At 49.5% G+C, this 18,612-nt stretch overlaps 1 protein-coding gene across 2 annotated transcripts in view; it reads left to right on the top strand.

Moving 5' to 3' along the window:
- LOC139278737 (cyclic nucleotide-gated channel beta-1-like) overlaps window positions 1-18,612 on the top strand; it is a 320,039-nt gene that overhangs the window by 60,935 nt on the left and 240,492 nt on the right. For both annotated transcript variants that reach the window (XM_070897829.1, XM_070897830.1), the window contains one exon: window positions 1,696-1,779. In XM_070897829.1, the coding sequence (XP_070753930.1) occupies window positions 1,696-1,779 (84 nt within the window). The remainder of the gene's footprint in view (window positions 1-1,695; window positions 1,780-18,612) is intronic.

Here is an 18,612-nt window from a genome sequence, read left to right as displayed (position 1 = left end):
TGACATGATAGGTCCAAGTCAGCGTGGATTTGTGAAAGGGAAATCATGCTTGACAAATCTTCTGGAATTTTTTGAGGATGTTTCCAGTAAAGTGGACAAGGGAGAACCAGTTGATGTGGTATATTTGGACTTTCAGAAGGCTTTCGCCAAGGCCCCACACAAGAGTTTGATGTGCAAAGTTAGAGCACATGGGATTGGGGGTAGTGTTAAACATGGATTGAGAACTGGTTGTCAGACAGGAAGCAAAGAGTAGGAGTAAATGGATACTTTTCAGAATGGCAGGCAGTGACTAGTGGGATACCGCAAGGTTCTGTGCTGGAGCCCCAGCTGTTTACACTGTACATTAATGATTTAGACGAGGGGATTAAATGCAGTATCTCCAAATTTGCGGATGACACTAAGTTGGATGGCAGTGTGAGCTGCGAGGAGGATGCTATGAGGCTGCAGAGTGACTTGGATAGGTTAAGTGAGTGGGCAAATGCATGGCAGATGAAGTATAATGTGGATAAATGTGAGGTTATCCACTTTGGTGGTAAAAACAGAGAGACAGACTATTATCTGAATGGTGACAGATTAGGAAAAGGGGAGGTGCAACGAGACCTGGGTGTCATGGTACATCAGTCATTGAAGGTTGGCATGCAGGTACAGCAGGCGGTTAAGAAAGCAAATGGCATGTTGGCCTTCATAGCGAGGGGATTTGAGTACAGGGGCAGGGAGGTGTTGCTACAGTTGTACAGGGCCTTGATGAGACAACTGAAGTATTGTGTACAGTTTTGGTCTCCTAACTTGAGGAAGGACATTCTTGCTATTGAGGGAGTGCAGCGAAGGTTCACCAGACTGATTCCCGGGATGGTGGGACTGACCTATCAAGAAAGACTGGATCAACTGGGCTTGTATTCACTGGAGTTCAGAAGAATGAGAGGGGACCTCATAGAAACGTTTAAAATTCTGATGGGTTCAGACAGGTTAGATGCAGGAAGACTGTTCCCAATGTTGGGGAAGTCCAGAACCAGGGGTCACAGTCTAAGGATAAGGGGTAAGCCATTTAGGACCGAAATGAGGAGAAACTTCTTCACTCAGAGAGTGGTGAACCTGTGGAATTCTCTACCACAGAAAGTTGTTGAGGCCAATTCACTAAATATATTCAAAAAGGAGTTAGATGAAGTCCTTACTACTAGGGGGATCAAGGGGTATGGCGAGAAAGCAGGAATGGGGTACTGAAGTTGCATGTTCAGCCATGAACTTATTGAATGGCGGTGCAGGCTTGAAGGGCCAAATGGCCTACTCCTGCACCTATTTTCTATGTTTCTATGTTTATTTTTCCCCATTGCTGGGAAAAGTGTGTTCCTCCTAAACCTGATTGCTCCCAGCAGTAATTCCAGCGAGGCGTCATTAAATCTGGGTGCTGCCCTTGGTAGATATCCACCGTCCATCCTGAACACCTCCAATTTATGTTTGTGGGCTGTCCCTTTAAATACAGCTGCGATCACGTCATGCGGCTGTGCATCATGCCCGCTGCACAGCTTGGAGACGCAAATTCAGTTGAGATCACAGATTCTGACCTACTCAGTTGACTTGCGATACTTCTCCACGCGATAACCCTATTTCTACCTGATGAAACGGTAGATGAAGAAAAGCAGCCTGTACAGGAGCTGAAAGTTTATTCCTCATTTCATTTGCTTCACCTCTCCATAGGGCTGTGACAGACAGATGGTCTACGACATGTTGAAGCGTCTCAAGTCAGTGGTGTACCTGCCTGGAGACTATGTGTGTAAGAAGGTAACCATAAAATCCGTAAACAGGTCTGTTTAAAAGAAAGATGTGCATTTCTACAGCGCCTCTCATGAACTCATGATATACCAAACTGCTTTTCAGCCAATGAAGTACTTGTGAAGTGTAATCACTGTTTTAATGCAGGAAACGCAACAGTCAATTTGCACATGGCAGCCAAGTCCCACAAACAGCAATGTGCTAATGACCACATAATGGGGTACAAATTGCCCCCTGCCCGAAACGGGGCACACACCCCCCCATTTGAATGGTTTTTACCACGGCTGTGGCTCAGGTCGTTTCTTGACATTCCACTCTTTGTTTTTTTTTTCCTTGACTCCGGAAGTCGGTCTGAATGGGGACGGTGGCAACACCTGAAGGGTGGAAGGTCGGTGCGGAGCGAAGTCATCGCCGCGATGACGTCATCACAGCGCCTCGTGACCATGGCTCTCCCCTTCACTTAAAGGGGAGAGCCTCCGCGATTATAAAACTTCGACCCACTGGGCCGCCAGGGAGGATTTCGGCCGGGCCAGTGGCCTGGCACCCAAGAGGGGGTGCCAGGCTACCTGTTGGCGGCCCGGCCGAACCCCGGGGCAGATTTATCGGGCCGACATGGCAGTCGGCCGACAAAATAAAAATTGGCGGCTATAGCAGTGCACCATCCCCTTTAAGGGAATCTGCACCGCCGCTGCAGAAGGCCATAACCTCACTGGACCACTGGGAAAAAACAGTTTTTGTCACCGGCGGGCGGGCCAAAGGTTTTCCAAGGGGAATGTCGCCGACCGGATGTTAGATTGGCGGTGTGAACGGTGATGATGTGCTTACCGCAGATCAGCTGCAGCAGAGCAGTGGTGAGGGGGGCGGCGGGGGTGGAAATATGGGCACCGCCGGGAAAATGCAGGAGGGCATTTTGGCTAGCAGCGGCCAGTCCATGAAATGTCGATGGCCACTCCACTCCACAGCATGGCCGCCGATTTGCGGTGGTAATAGGCCTTAAGGAGAGGGGCAATTACAGCCCCAAAAATCTGTTTTCGTGATGTTGGTTAAGGGATAAATATTGCCCGGGATACCGGGGAGAACTTGCCTGCTCTTCTTTAAATAGTGTCGCTGATCTTTTATATCTACCTGAGACAGAAGATGATTTAAGATCTCATTTGAAAGATGGCACTTCTGACAGTGCAGCACTCTCTCAGTATTACACTGGACTGTCAACCTAGATTCTGTGCTCAAGTCTCTGGAATGGGACTTGAACCCACAACCTTCTGACTCAGAGGTGAGAGTGCTGCCCACTGAACATGACTGACACGCCAATGGCTGGAGTTTGCATTTTATATTTCTCACATTTTTTATTTCCATTTAAATCAACGGGAGAGAGGTAAAACGGGATGCTGATTCACTATCACTCGTTTTACACCTGTGCACAAAATCAAGTTCTACCCCACTATCCCTTTCGTTCTAAATTGTTAAAAATAAACCCATACCCTCCACCACAAACATCGCTCAATTAACTAATACTCTCTGTTTCAGCCTTTAAACCTGTGTCTGTGTTAGCATTTCAAAACAAAATGAAAGACTGAATAAAATTGAATTTCGTTTGTCCAGCATTTGCGGCCCGGCTGACGACGAACTGGCGGCATTCCGCCTTTGAAACTGACCGCAACTTCAGGATTTGGCGCATGCGCATGTGGAAATCCTGAAGTTGCGGTCTGTCATTCACAGCTGCGACACAGGTTGTGCTCTGCCCCTCCCACCCCTACAGAGCCAGTAATCAATGAAATCACTCAAACCAGGGAAACGGACAAAAACTTCGGCTCTTCTGCAGTGAGTACACTCTTAAATTCCCCACTAAACGCCAGATCCAATGGGATTAGGTGTAACTGAAGTTTTAACAGCGTAATGATAGCAAAAGGAATGTTATGGGCCTGATAAATTAATTTCAATGTTGTGCCGTGTGAAATGTATCCATTTTAATAAAATTAACATTTTTAAGAAACTTTAAAACTTTTAAAGTTTGTTCATCTTTATTTCAGGTTTGGGTTTTTTTCTCATGTGAGAGCCTCTATCTTTGTTTTGCTCTCTCCAACATTTTTGAAAAGTTAGAATTTTAAGAGCTGACTCATTTCCTTGTTCGCGGCCTGTGAGAATTGTGTGTTTTGATTGGCTGTTCAGAGAGCTTATTAATGTCACAGCACTTGCACAAGTTGATCCAAACTAACCTCTATTGATTTGAATTGAACATAGGAAAACCCGAAGTTCTCGACACAGTGATTGCGAGATCTTTGTGCGAAGCTTACTTCGGGCCAAGCGGGTAAAACCTCCACTTCGCCACTCACGCAAATTATGAGCCGATGTGAAGTAAGAAAGACTGTTTGGTCCTGGTGTCATTTTGCCACTGTTTGTGTGCAGTGCCCACCATCACTGAGAGGCTTAACGATCAACAGGATGGTGCAGTTATGCTCTTCCCCCTTCACACCATTGTGTATGTTCAAAAGTCCCATTTTAACCGATGTCTCCCGTGGGAATTTTGCGGGTTCTGGGCGCACGCCAGAATTAGACGCCCGCCCGATTTACACCGCGCCAGAATTACACCCCCTCGCCGATTTACACCCCTTCCGATTTACACCCCTCCCGATTTACACCCCTCCCGATTTGCAACCCTCCCGATTTACACCCTCCCGATTTAGACCCCTCCCGATTTACACCCCTCCCGATTTACACCCCTCCCGATTTAGACCCCTCCCGATTTACACCCCTCCCGATTTACACCCTCCCGATTTAGACCCCTCCCGATTTACACCCCTCCCGATTTACACCCCTCCCGATTTACACCCCTCCCGATTTACACCCCTCCCGATTTAGACCCCTCCCGATTTACACCCCTCCCGATTTAGACCCCTCCCGATTTACACCCCTTCCGATTTACACCCTCCCGATTTAGACCCCTCCCGATTTACACCCCTCCCGATTTGCAACCCTCCCAATTTACACCCTCCCGATTTAGACCCCTCCCGATTTACAACCCTCCCGATTTAGACCCCTCCCGATTTACACCCCTTCCGATTTACACCCCTCCCGATTTACACCCCTCCCGATTTGCCACCCTCCCGATTTGCAACCCTCCCGATTTGCACACCTCCCGATTTAGACCCCTCCCGATTTACACCCCTCCCGATTTACACCCCTCCCGATTTACACACCTCCCGATTTACACCCCTCCCGATTTACACCCCTCCCGATTTGCACCCCTCCCGATTTACATCCCTCCCGATTTACACCCCTCCTGATATACATCCAACCCGATTTTCACCTCTCCGATTTACACCCCTCCCGATTTAAAACCCCACCCGATTTACACCCTTCCCGATTTACATCCCTCCCGATTTACACCCCTCCCGATTTACACCCCTCCTGATAAACATCCAACCCGATTTTCACCCCTCCGATTTACACCCCTCCCGATTTAAAACCCCACCCGATTTACACCTTTCCCGATTTACATCCCTCCCGATTTTCCCCCCTCCCGACTTACATCCCTCCTGATTTTCCCCCCTCCCGACTTACACCCCTCCCGATTTACAACCCTCCCGATTTACACCCGTCTGATTTACCCCCCTCCCGATTTACGCCCCTCCCGATTTACGCCCCTCCCGATTTACACACCTCCAGATTTTCACCTCTCCTGATTTACGCCCCTCCCGATTTACACCCCTCCCGATTTACAGCGTTGCGATTTAGCTCCCTCCCAATTTTCCCCCCTCCAGACTTAGACCCGTCTGATTTACGCCCCTCCTGATTTAGGCCCCTCCCGATTTATACCTCTCCCGATTTACCTACCTCTCCTGATTTATCCCCCTCCCAACTTACACCCCTCCCGATTTACAATCCACCCGATTTACACCCCTCCCGATTTGCACACCTCCCGATATGCACACCTCCCGATTTACACCCCTCCCGATTTACACCCCTCCGGATTTACACACCTCCCGATTTATACACCTCCCGATTTACACCCCTCCCGATTTACACCCCTCCCGATTTAAACCAGTCCTAATTTAAACCCCTCCCGATTTGCACATCTCTCAATTTACACCCCTCCCGATTTACACCTGTTCTGATTTAAACCCTCCCGATTTACACCTGTCCCGATTTACACCCCTCCCGATTTACACCCATCCCCATTTACACCCTCCCGATTTAAACGCTCCCGAAGCACGCACCTTCAGATTTACACCCGTCTGAAATACACCCCTCCCCATTTGCGCCCTTCCCGATTTACACCATCCCGATTTACACCTGTCTGATATACACCCCTCCCGATTTAAACACCTCCCGATTTACACCCGTCGGATTTACACCCATCCCGGTTTATACAACTCCTGATTTACCTCCCTCCCGATTTTCCCCCCTCCCGATTTGCACACCTCCCGACTTACACTCCTCCCGATTTTCACACCTCCCAATTTACACCCCTCCCGATTTACAACCCTCCCGATTTACACCACTCCTGATTACGCCCCTCCCGATTTGTAAACCTCCCAATTTATACCAGTTTGATTTACACCCCTCCCGATTGACACCGCTCGCGATTTACACCCCTCCCGATTTACACCCCTCCCAATTTACACCCCTCCCAATTTACTCTCCTCCCAATTTACAACCCTCCCGATTTACACCCGTCCGATTTACAGCCCTCCCGAATTACACTCTCCCAATTTACACACCTTCCGATTTGTCCCATCCCAATTTACAACCCTCCCGATTTACAACTCTCCTGATTTACACCCGTCCGATTTACACCCCTCCCGATTTACACCCGTCCCATTTACAGCCCTACCGATTTACACCCTCCCAATTTACACACCTCCCGATTTTCCCCCCTCCCGATTTACACCCCTCCCGATTTACACCCTCCCAATTTACACCCATCTGATTTACACTGCTTCCAATTTACACACCTCCCGATTTACACACCTCCCGTTTTGCACCCCTCAAGATGTACACCGCTCCCAATTTACACCACTCCTGATTTACACCCGTCCCGATTTACACCCCTCCAGATTTACATCCGTTTGATTTCTACCCTTCCTGATTTACACCCCTCCCGATTTCCACCCGTTTGATTTCCACCCCCCCCCGATTTACACCTCTCACAATTTACACCCCTCCCGATTTATAGCCCTCCGGATTTACACTCCTCCCAATTTACACCACTCCCGATTTACACCCCTCCCGATTTACAACCCTCCCGATTTACACCACTCCCGATTTACTCCCCTCCCGATTTACACCCCTCCCAATAAACCCCACTCCCGATTTATGCCCCTCCCGATTTACACCGCTCCCGATTTAAACACCTCCCGATTTACATCCCTCCCAATTAACAACCCTCCCGATTTATACCCCTGCCGATTTACACCTCTTCCAATTTAGACACCTCCCGATTTACACCCCTCCCGATTTACACCCCTCCCGATTTACACCCCTCCCGATTTACACCCCTCCCAATTTACACCCCTCCCAATTTACACTCCTCCCACTTTACAACCATCCCGATTTATTCCCATTCGATTTACACCCCTCCCAATTTGCACTGCTCCCGATTTACACGCCTCCCGATTTACACCTCTCCCGATTGATACCCCTCCCGAATAACACCCCGTCCGATTTACAGCCCTCCCGATTTACACCCTCCCAATTTACACACCTTCCGATTTGCCCCATCCCAATTTGCAGCCCTCCCGAATTAAAACTCTCCTGATTTACACCCGTCCGATTTACAACCCTCCCGATTTACACCCATCCGATTTACAGCCCTACCGATTTACACCCTCCCAATTTACACACCTCCCGATTTGCCCCCCTCCCAATTTACACCCCTCCCGATTTACACCCGTCTGATTTACACCACTCCCAATTTACAACCCTACCGAATTACAACCCTCCCGATTTTTGCCCCTTCCGATTTACGCCCCTCCTGATTTAAGCACCTCCCAATTTACACCTGTCTGATTTACACTCCGCCCGATTTACACATCTCCCGATTTACACTCAACTGATTTACACTGGTTCCAATTTACACACCTCCCGATTTACACCCCTCCCAATTTGCACACCTCCTGTTTTACACCCCTCCCGATGTACACCGCTCCCAATTTACACCACTCCCGATTTACACCCCTCCCGATTTACACCCCTCCCGATTTACATCTGTTTGATTTCTACCCCTCCCGATTTACACCCCTCCCGATTTACACCCCTCCCGATTTACACACTTCCCAATTCTCACCCCTCCCGATTTACACCTCTTCCAATTTACACACCTCCCGATTTACACCCCTCCCGATTTCCACCTCTTCCAATTTTCGTCCCTCCCGATTTACCTCCTCCCGTTTTACACCACTCCTGATTTACACAACTCCCGATTTACACCCCTCCAGATTTACACCCCTCCCTATTTACACCTCTTCCAATTTCCACACCTCCCGATTTACACCCGTTCCGATTCACAGAACTCCCGATTTACCCCCCTCCCGATTTACACCCGTTCCGATTCACAGAACTCCCGATTTACACCCCTCCCGATTTACACCCCTCCCAATTTTCATTCCTTGCAATTTACACCCCTCCTAATTTACGCCCCTCACGTTTCACACCCTCCCGATTTACATCCCTCCCGATTTACACCCTCCAGATTTACACCCTCCCGATTTACACACATCCCGATTTACACCCCACCGAATTTACACCCCTCCCAATTCTCACCCCTCCCGATTTACACCTCTTCCAATTTACACACCTCCCGATTTACACCCCTCCCGATTTCCACCTCTTTCAATTTACACACCTCCCGATTGCCACAACTGCTGATTTACACCCCTTCCGGTTTACACTCCTCTCGATTTACACCCCTCCCGATTTACACCCCTCCCAATAAATCCTCTCCAGATTTACACCCCTCCCGATTTAAACACCTCCCGATTTACACCCCTCCCAATTAACAACCCTCCCGATTTACACCCCTCCCGATTTACACCTCTTCTAATTTATACACCTCCCGATTTCCACACCTCCCGATTTACACCCCTCCCGATTTACACCCCTCCCGATTTACCCCCTCCCGTTTTACACCACTCCCGATTTACACAACTCCCGATTTACACCCCTTCAGATTTACACCCCTCCCTATTTACACCTCTTCCAATTTCCACACCTCCCGATTTCCAACCGTCCTGATTTACACCCGTTCCGATTTACACCCCTCGCGATTTACCCCCCTACCGATTGACACCCGTTCCGATTCACAGAACTCCCGATTTACACCCCTCGTAATTTACACCCCTCCTAATTTACGCCCCTCACGTTTCACACCCTCCCGATTTACATCCCTCCCGATTTACAACCCTCCCGATTTTCACTCCTCGCAATTTACACCCCTCCTAATTTACGCCCCTCACGTTTCACACCCTCCCGATTTACATCCCTCCCGATTTACACTCTCCAGATTTACACCCTCCCGATTTACACACATCCCGATTTACACCCCACCTAATTTACACCCCTCCCGATTTTCACTCTTCGCAATTTACACCCCTCCTAATTTCCGCCCCTCCCGTTTTACACCCACCCGATTTACATCCCTCCCGATTTACACCCTCCAGGTTTACACCCTCCCGATTTACACACATCCCGATTTACACCCCTCCTAATTTACATCCCTCCCGATTTACATCCCTCCCGATTTACCCCCTCCAGATTTGCACCCTCCCGATTTTTTCACATCTAGATTTACACACCTCCCAATTTACACCCCACACGATTTCCACCCCTCCCCATTTACGCCCCTCCGGATTTACACCTCCCGATTTACACACCTCCCAATTTACACCCCTCCCGATTTACACCCATCTGATTTACACCCGTCTGATTTATACCCCTCCCGATTTACACCCCTCCGGATTTACACCCCTCCCAATTTGCACCGCTCCCGATTCACACGCCTCCCGATTTCCACCTCTCCCGATAGTTACCCCTCCCTATTAACACCCCTCCCGATTTACACCCATCCGATTTACAGCCCTACCGATTTACACCCTCCCAATTTACACATCTCCCGATTTACACCCGTCTGATTTACACCACTCCCAATTTACAACCCTACCGAATTACACCCCTCCCGATTTCTGCCCCTTCCGATTTATGCCCCTCCTGATTTAAGCACCTCCCAATTTACACCTGTCTGATTTACACCCCGCACGATTTACACATCTCCCGATTTACACTCATCTGATTTACACTGCTTCCAATTTGCACACCTCCCGATTTACACCCCTCCCAATTTGCACACCTCTCGTTTTACACCCCTCCCGATGTACACCGCTCCCAATTTACACCACTCCCGATTTACACCCCTCCCGATTTACACCCCTCCCGATTTACACCCCTCCCGATTTACACGCATCCCGATTTACACCCCACCTAATTTACACTGCTCCTGATTTACACTCTTCGCAATTTACACCCCTCCTAATTTACGCCCCTCACGTTTTACACCCCCCGATTTACATCCCTCCCGATTTACACCCCTCCTAATTTACATCCCTCCCGATTTACATCCCTCCCGATTTACACCCTCCAGATTTGCACCCTCCCGATTTTTACACATCCAGATTTACACACCTCCCAATTTACACCCCACACGATTTCCACCCCTCCCCATTTACGCCGCTCCGGATTTACACCTCCCGATTTACACACCTCCCAATTTACACCCCTCCCGATTTACACCCTCCAGATTTACACCCTCCCGATTTACACACATCCCGATTTAAACCCCACCTAATTTACACCCCTCCCAATTCTCACCCCTCCCGATTTACACCTCTTCCAATTTACACACCTCCCGATTTACACACCTCCCGATTTACACCTCTTCCAATATAAACCCCTCCCGATTTACACCCCTCCCGATTTCCACCTCTTCCAATTTACACACCTCCCGATTGCCACAACTGCCGATTTACACCCCTTCCGGTTTACACTCCTCTCGATTTACACCCCTCCCGATTTACACCCCTCCCAAAAAAAAACCCTCCAGATTTACACCCCACCCGATTTAAACACCTCCCGATTTACACCCCTCCCAATTAACAACCCTCCCGATTTACACCCCTCCCGATTTCCACCTCTTCCAATTTACACACCTCCCGATTGCCACAACTGCCGATTTACACCCCTTCCGGTTTACACTCCTCTCGATTTACACCCCTCCCGATTTACACCCCTCCCAAAAAAAACCCCTCCAGATTTACACCCCTCCCGATTTAAACACCTCCCGATTTACACCCCTCCCAATTAACAACCCTCCCGATTTACGCCCCTCCCGATTTACACCTCTTCTAATTTATACTCGTCCCGATTTCCACATATCCCGATTTACACCCCTCCCGATTTACACCCCTCCCGATTTATCCCCTCCCGTTTTACACCACTCCCGATTTACACAACTCCCGATTTTCACCCCTTCAGATTTACACCCCTCCCTATTTACACCTCTTCCAATTTCCACACCTCCCGATTTACACCCGTTCCGATTTACACCCCTCGCGATTTACCCCCCTACCGATTTACACCCGTTCCGATTCACAGAACTCCCGATTTACACCCCTCCCGATTTACACCCCTCCCGATTTTCACTCCTCGCAATTTACACCCCTCCTAATTTACGCCCCTCACGTTTCACACCCTCCCGATTTACATCCCTCCCGATTTACACCCTCTAGATTTACACACATCCCGATTTACACCCCACCTAATTTACACCCCTCCCGATTTTCAATCCTCTCAATTTACACCCCTCCTCATTTACGCCCCTCACGTTTTACACCCCCCCGATTTACATCCCTCATGTTTTACACCCACCTGATTTACATCCCTCCCGATTTACACCCTCCAGGTTTACACCCTCCCGATTTACACACATCCCGATTTACACCCCTACTAATTTACATCCATCCCGATTTACATCCCTCCCGATTTACACCCTGCAGATTTGCACCCTCCCGATTTTTACACATCCAGATTTACACACCTCCCAATTTACACCCCTCCTGATTTACACCCGTCTGATTTACACCCGTCTGATTTATACCCCTCCCGATTTACACCCCTCCGGATTTACACCCCTCCCAATTTGCACCGCTCCCGATTCACACGCCTCCTGATTTACACCTCTCCCGATAGATACCCCTCCCTATTAACACCCCTCCCGATTTACACCCGTCCGATTTACAGCCCTCCCGAATTACACCCTCCCAATTTAAACACCTTCCGATTTGTCCCATCCCAATTTACACCCCTCCCGATTTACACCCCTCCTGATTTACACCCGTCCGATTTACACCCCTCCTGATTTACACTCGTCTGATTTACACCCCTCCCGATTTACACCCCTCGCGATTTACCCCCCTACCGATTTACACCCGTTCCGATTCACATCTGTTTGATTTACACCCCTCCCGATTTACACCCCTCCCGATTTACATCCCTCCCGATTTACACCCCTCCCAATTTACATCCCTCCCGATTTACACCCCTCCCAATTCTCACCCCTCCCGATTTCCACCTCTTCCAATTTACACACCTCCAGATTTACACCCCTCCCGATTTACACCTCTTCCAATTTACACCCCTCCCGATTTACACCCCTCCCGATTTACACCCCTCCCGATTTACACCCCTCCCGATTTACACACCTCCCGATTTACACACCTCCCGATTTACACCCCTCCCGATTTACACACCTCCCGATTTACCCCCCTCCCGATTTACCCCCCCCCGATTTACACCCCTCCCGATTTAAACCAGTCCTAATTTAAACCCCTCCCGATTTGCACATCTCTCAATTTACACCCCTCCCGATTTACACCTGTCCTGATTTAAACCCTCCCGATTTACACCTGTCCCGATTTACACCCCTCCCGATTTACACCCATCCCCATTTACACCCTCCCAATTTGAACGCTCCCGAAGCCTACCAGATTTACACCCGTCTGAAATACACCCCTCCCGATTTGCGCCCTTCCCGATTTACACCTGTCTGATATACACCCCTCCCGATTTACACCCGTCGGATTTACACCCATCCCGGTTTATACAACTCCTGATTTACCTCCCTCCCAATTTACACACCTCCCGATTTGCCCCCCTCCCAATTCACACCCCTCCCGATTTACACCCGTCTGATTTACACCACTCCCAATTTACAACCCTCCCGAATTACACCCCTCCCGATTTCTGCCCCTTCCGATTTACGCCCCTCCTGATTTAAGCAGCTCCCAATTTACACCTGTCTGATTTACACCCCGCACGATTTACACATTTCCCGATTTACACTCATTTGATTTACACTGCTTCCAATTTACACACCTCTCGATTTACACCCCTCCCAATTTGCACACCTCCCGTTTTACACCCCTCCCGATGTACACCGCTCCCAATTTACACCACTCCCGATTTACACCCCTCCCGATTTACACCCCTCCCGATTTACATCTGTTTGATTTCTACTCCTCCCGATTTACACCCCTCCATAATTTACATCCCTCCCGATTTACACCCCTCCCAATTCTCACCCCTCCCGATTTACACCTCTTCCAATTTACACACCTCCCGATTTACACCCCTCCCGTTTTACACCTCTTCCAATTTACACAACTCCCGATTTACATCCTCCCGTTTTACACCTCTTCCAATTTACACACCTCCCGATTTACCCCCTCCCGTTTTACACCACTCCCAATTTCCACACCTCCCGATTTCCAGCCGTCCCGATTTACACCCGTTCCGATTTACACCCCTTGCGATTTACCCCCCTACCGATTTACACACGTTCCGATTCACAGAACTCCCGATTTACACCCCTCCCGATTTACAACCCTCCCGATTTTCACTCCTCGCAATTTACACCCCTCCTAATTTACGCCCCTCACGTTTCACACCCTCCCGATTTACATCCCTCCCGATTTACACCCTCCAGATTTACACCCTCCCGATTTACACACATCCCGATTTACACCCCACCTAATTTACAGCCCTCCCAATTCTCACCCCTCCCAATTTACACCTCTTCCAATTTACACCCCTCCCGATTTCCACCTCTTCCAATTTTCGCCCCTCCCAATTTCCACCTCTTCCGGTTTACACTCCTCTCGATTTACACCCCTACCGATTTACACCCCTCCCAATAAACCCCCCTCCAGATTTACACCCCTCCCGATTTAAACACCTCCCGATTTACACCCCTCCCAATTAACAAAGCTCCCGATTTACACCCCTCCCAATTAACAAACCTCCCGATTTACACACCTCCTGATTTACACCTCTTCTAATTTATACTCCTCCCGATTTCCACACCTCCCGATTTACACCCCTCCTGATTTACACCCCTCCCGATTTACCCCCTCCCGTTTTACACCACTCCCGATTTACACAACTCCTGATTTACACCCCTCCAGATTTACACCCATCCCTATTTACACCTCTTCCAATTTCCGCACCTCCCGGTTTCCAACCGTCCCGATTTACACCCGTTCCGATTTACACCCCTCGCGATTTACCCCCCTACCAATTTACACCCGTTCCGATTCACAGAACTCCCGATTTACACCCCTCCCGATTTACACCCCTCCCGATTTTCACTCCTCGCAATTTACACCCCTCCTAATTTACGCCCCTCACGTTTCACACCCTCCCGATTTACATCCCTCCCGATTTACACCCACCCGATTTACATCCCTCCCGATTTACATCCCTCCAGATTTACACCCTCCAGATTTGCACCCTCCCGATTTTTACACATCCAGATTTACACACCTCCCAATTTACACCCCACACGATTTCCACCCCTCCCCATTTACGCCCCTCCGGATTTACACCTCCCGATTTACACACCTCAAATTTACACCCCTCCCGATTTACACCCGTCTGATTTACACCCGTCTGATTTATACCCCTCCCGATTTACACCCCACCGGATTTACACCCCACCCAATTTGCACCGCTCCCGATTCACACGCCTCCCGATTTACACCTCTCCCGATAGTTACCCCTCTCTATTAACACCCCTCCCGATTTACACCCGTCCGATTTACACCCCTCCCGATTTACAACCATCCGATTTACAGCCCTACCGATTTACACCCTCCCAATTTACACACCTCCCGATTTGCCCCCCTCCCAATTCACACCCCTCCCGATTTACACCCGTCTGATTTACACCACTCCCAATTTACAACCCTCCCGAATTACACCCCTCCCGATTTCTGCCCCTTCCGATTTAAGCAGCTCCCAATTTACACCTGTCTGATTTACACCCCGCACGATTTACACATTTCCCGATTTACACTCATTTGATTTACACTGCTTCCAATTTACACACCTCTCGATTTACACCCCTCCCAATTTGCACACCTCCCGTTTTACACCCCTCCCGATGTACACCGCTCCCAATTTACACCACTCCCGATTTACACCCCTCCCGATTTACACCCGTCCCGATTTACATCTGTTTGATTTCTACCCCTCCCGATTTACATCCCTCCCGATTTACACCCCTCCCAATTCTCACCCCTCCCGATTTATACCTCTTCCAATTTACACACCTCCCGATTTACACCCCTCCCGATTTACACCTCTTCCAATTTACACCCCTCCCGATTTACACCCCTCCCGATTTCCACCTCTTCCAATTTTCGCCCCTCCCGATTTACCCCCTCACGATTTACACCCTTCCCGATTTACCCCCTCCCGTTTTACACCACTCCCGATTTACACAACTCCCGATTTACACCCCTCCAGATTTACACCCCTCCCTATTTACACCTCTTCCAATTTCCACACCTCCCGATTTACACCCGTTCCGATTTACACCCCTCGCGATTTACCCCCCTCCCGATTTACACCCGTTCCGATTCACAGAACTCCCGATTTACACCCCTCCCGATTTACACCCCTTCCGATTTTCACTCCTCGCAATTTACACCCCTCCTAATTTACATCCCTCCCGATTTACATCCCTCCCGATTTACACCCTCCAGATTTACACCCTCCCGATTTACACACATCCCGATTTACACCCCACCTAATTTACACCCCTCCCAATTCTCACCCCTCCTGATTTCCACCTCTTCCAATTTACACACCTCCCGATTGCCACAACTGCCGATTTACACCCCTTCCGGTTTACACTCCTCTCGATTTACACCCCTCCCGATTTACACCCCTCCCAATAAACCCCCCTCCAGATTTACACCCCTCCCGATTTAAACACCTCCCGATTTACACCCCTCCCAATTAACAACCCTCCCAATTTACACCCCTCCCGATTTACACCTCTTCTAATTTATACTCCTCCCGATTTCCACACCTCCCGATTTACACCCCTCCCGTTTTACACCACTCCCGATTTCCACAACTCCCGATTTACACCCCTCCAGATTTACACCCCTCCCTATTTACACCTCTTCCAATTTCCACACCTCCTGATTTCCAACCGTCCCGATTTACACCCGTTCCGATTTACACCCCTCGCGATTTACCCCCCTACCGATTTACACCCGTTCCGATTCACAGAACTCCCGATTTACACCCCTCCCGATTTTCACTCCTCGCAATTTACACCCCTCCTAATTTGTGCCCCTCACGTTTCACACCCTCCCAATTTACATCCCTCCCGATTTACACCCTCCAGATTTACACCCTCCCGATTTACGCACATCCCGATTCACAACCCTCCTAATTTACATCCCTCCGATTTACATACCTCCCGATTTACACACTCCAGATTTGCACCCTCCCGATTTTTACACATCCAGATTTACACACCTCCCAATTTACACCCTACACGATTTCCACCCTTCCCCGTTTACGCCCCTCCGGATTTACACCTCCCGATTTACACACCTCCCAATTTACACCCCTCCCGATTTGCACCGCTCCCAATTCACATGCCTCCCGATTTACACCTCTCCCGATAGATACCCCTCCCTATTAACACCCCTCCCGATTTACACCCGTCCGATTTACAGCCCTCCCGAATTACACCCTCCCAATTTACACACCTGCGATTTGTCCCATCCCAATTTACACCCATCCCGATTTACACCCTCCCAATTTACACACCTCCCGATTTGCCCCCCTCCCAATTTACACCCGTCCGATTTACACCCGTCCTGATTTACACTAGTCTGATTTACACCCGTCCCGATTTATACCCCTCGCGATTTACCCCCCTACCGATTTACACCCGTTCCGATTCACAGAACTCCCGATTTACACCCCTCCCGATTTACACCCCTCCCGATTTACACCTCTTCCAATTTCCACACCTCCCGATTTACACCCGTTCCGATTTACACCCCTCGCGATTTACCCCCCTCCCGATTTACACCCGTTCCGATTCACAGAACTCCCGATTTACACCCCTCCCGATTTACACCCCTTCCGATTTTCACTCCTCGCAATTTACACCCCTCCTAATTTACATCCCTCCCGATTTACATCCCTCCCGATTTACACCCTCCAGATTTACACCCTCCCGATTTACACACATCCCGATTTACACCCCACCTAATTTACACCCCTCCCAATTCTCACCCCTCCTGATTTCCACCTCTTCCAATTTACATACCTCCCGATTGCCACAACTGCCGATTTACACCCCTTCCGGTTTACACTCCTCTCGATTTACACCCCTCCCGATTTACACCCCTCCCAATAAAACCCCCTCCAGATTTACACCCCTCCCGATTTAAACACCTCCCGATTTACACCCCTCCCAATTAACAACCCTCCCAATTTACACCCCTCCCGATTTACACCTCTTCTAATTTATACTCCTCCCGATTTCCACACCTCCCGATTTACACCCCTCCCGTTTTACACCACTCCCGATTTCCACAACTCCCGATTTGCACCCCTCCAGATTTACACCCCTCCCTATTTACACCTCTTCCAATTTCCACACCTCCTGATTTCCAACCGTCCCGATTTACACCCGTTCCGATTTACACCCCTCGCGATTTACCCCCCTACCGATTTACACCCGTTCCGATTCACAGAACTCCCGATTTACACCCCTCCCGATTTTCACTCCTCGCAATTTACACCCCTCCTAATTTGTGCCCCTCACGTTTCACACCCTCCCAATTTACATCCCTCCCGATTTACACCCTCCAGATTTACACCCTCCCGATTTACGCACATCCCGATTCACAACCCTCCTAATTTACATCCCTCCGATTTACATACCTCCCGATTTACACACTCCAGATTTGCACCCTCCCGATTTTTACACATCCAGATTTACACACCTCCCAATTTACACCCTACACGATTTCCACCCTTCCCCGTTTACGCCCCTCCGGATTTACACCTCCCGATTTACACACCTCCCAATTTACACCCCTCCCGATTTGCACCGCTCCCAATTCACATGCCTCCCGATTTACACCTCTCCCGATAGATACCCCTCCCTATTAACACCCCTCCCGATTTACACCCGTCCGATTTACAGCCCTCCCGAATTACACCCTCCCAATTTACACACCTGCGATTTGTCCCATCCCAATTTACACCCATCCCGATTTACACCCTCCCAATTTACACACCTCCCGATTTGCCCCCCTCCCAATTTACACCCGTCCGATTTACACCCGTCCTGATTTACACTAGTCTGATTTACACCCGTCCCGATTTATACCCCTCGCGATTTACCCCCCTACCGATTTACACCCGTTCCGATTCACAGAACTCCCGATTTACACCCCTCCCGATTTACACCCCTCC

This window comes from Pristiophorus japonicus, chromosome 13, assembly GCF_044704955.1.
Source record: "Pristiophorus japonicus isolate sPriJap1 chromosome 13, sPriJap1.hap1, whole genome shotgun sequence".
NCBI classification, from domain to species: Eukaryota; Metazoa; Chordata; class Chondrichthyes; family Pristiophoridae; genus Pristiophorus; species Pristiophorus japonicus.
The sequence above is the reverse complement of the archived record's forward strand: the minus strand, read 5'-3'. Positions and strand labels throughout refer to the sequence as shown.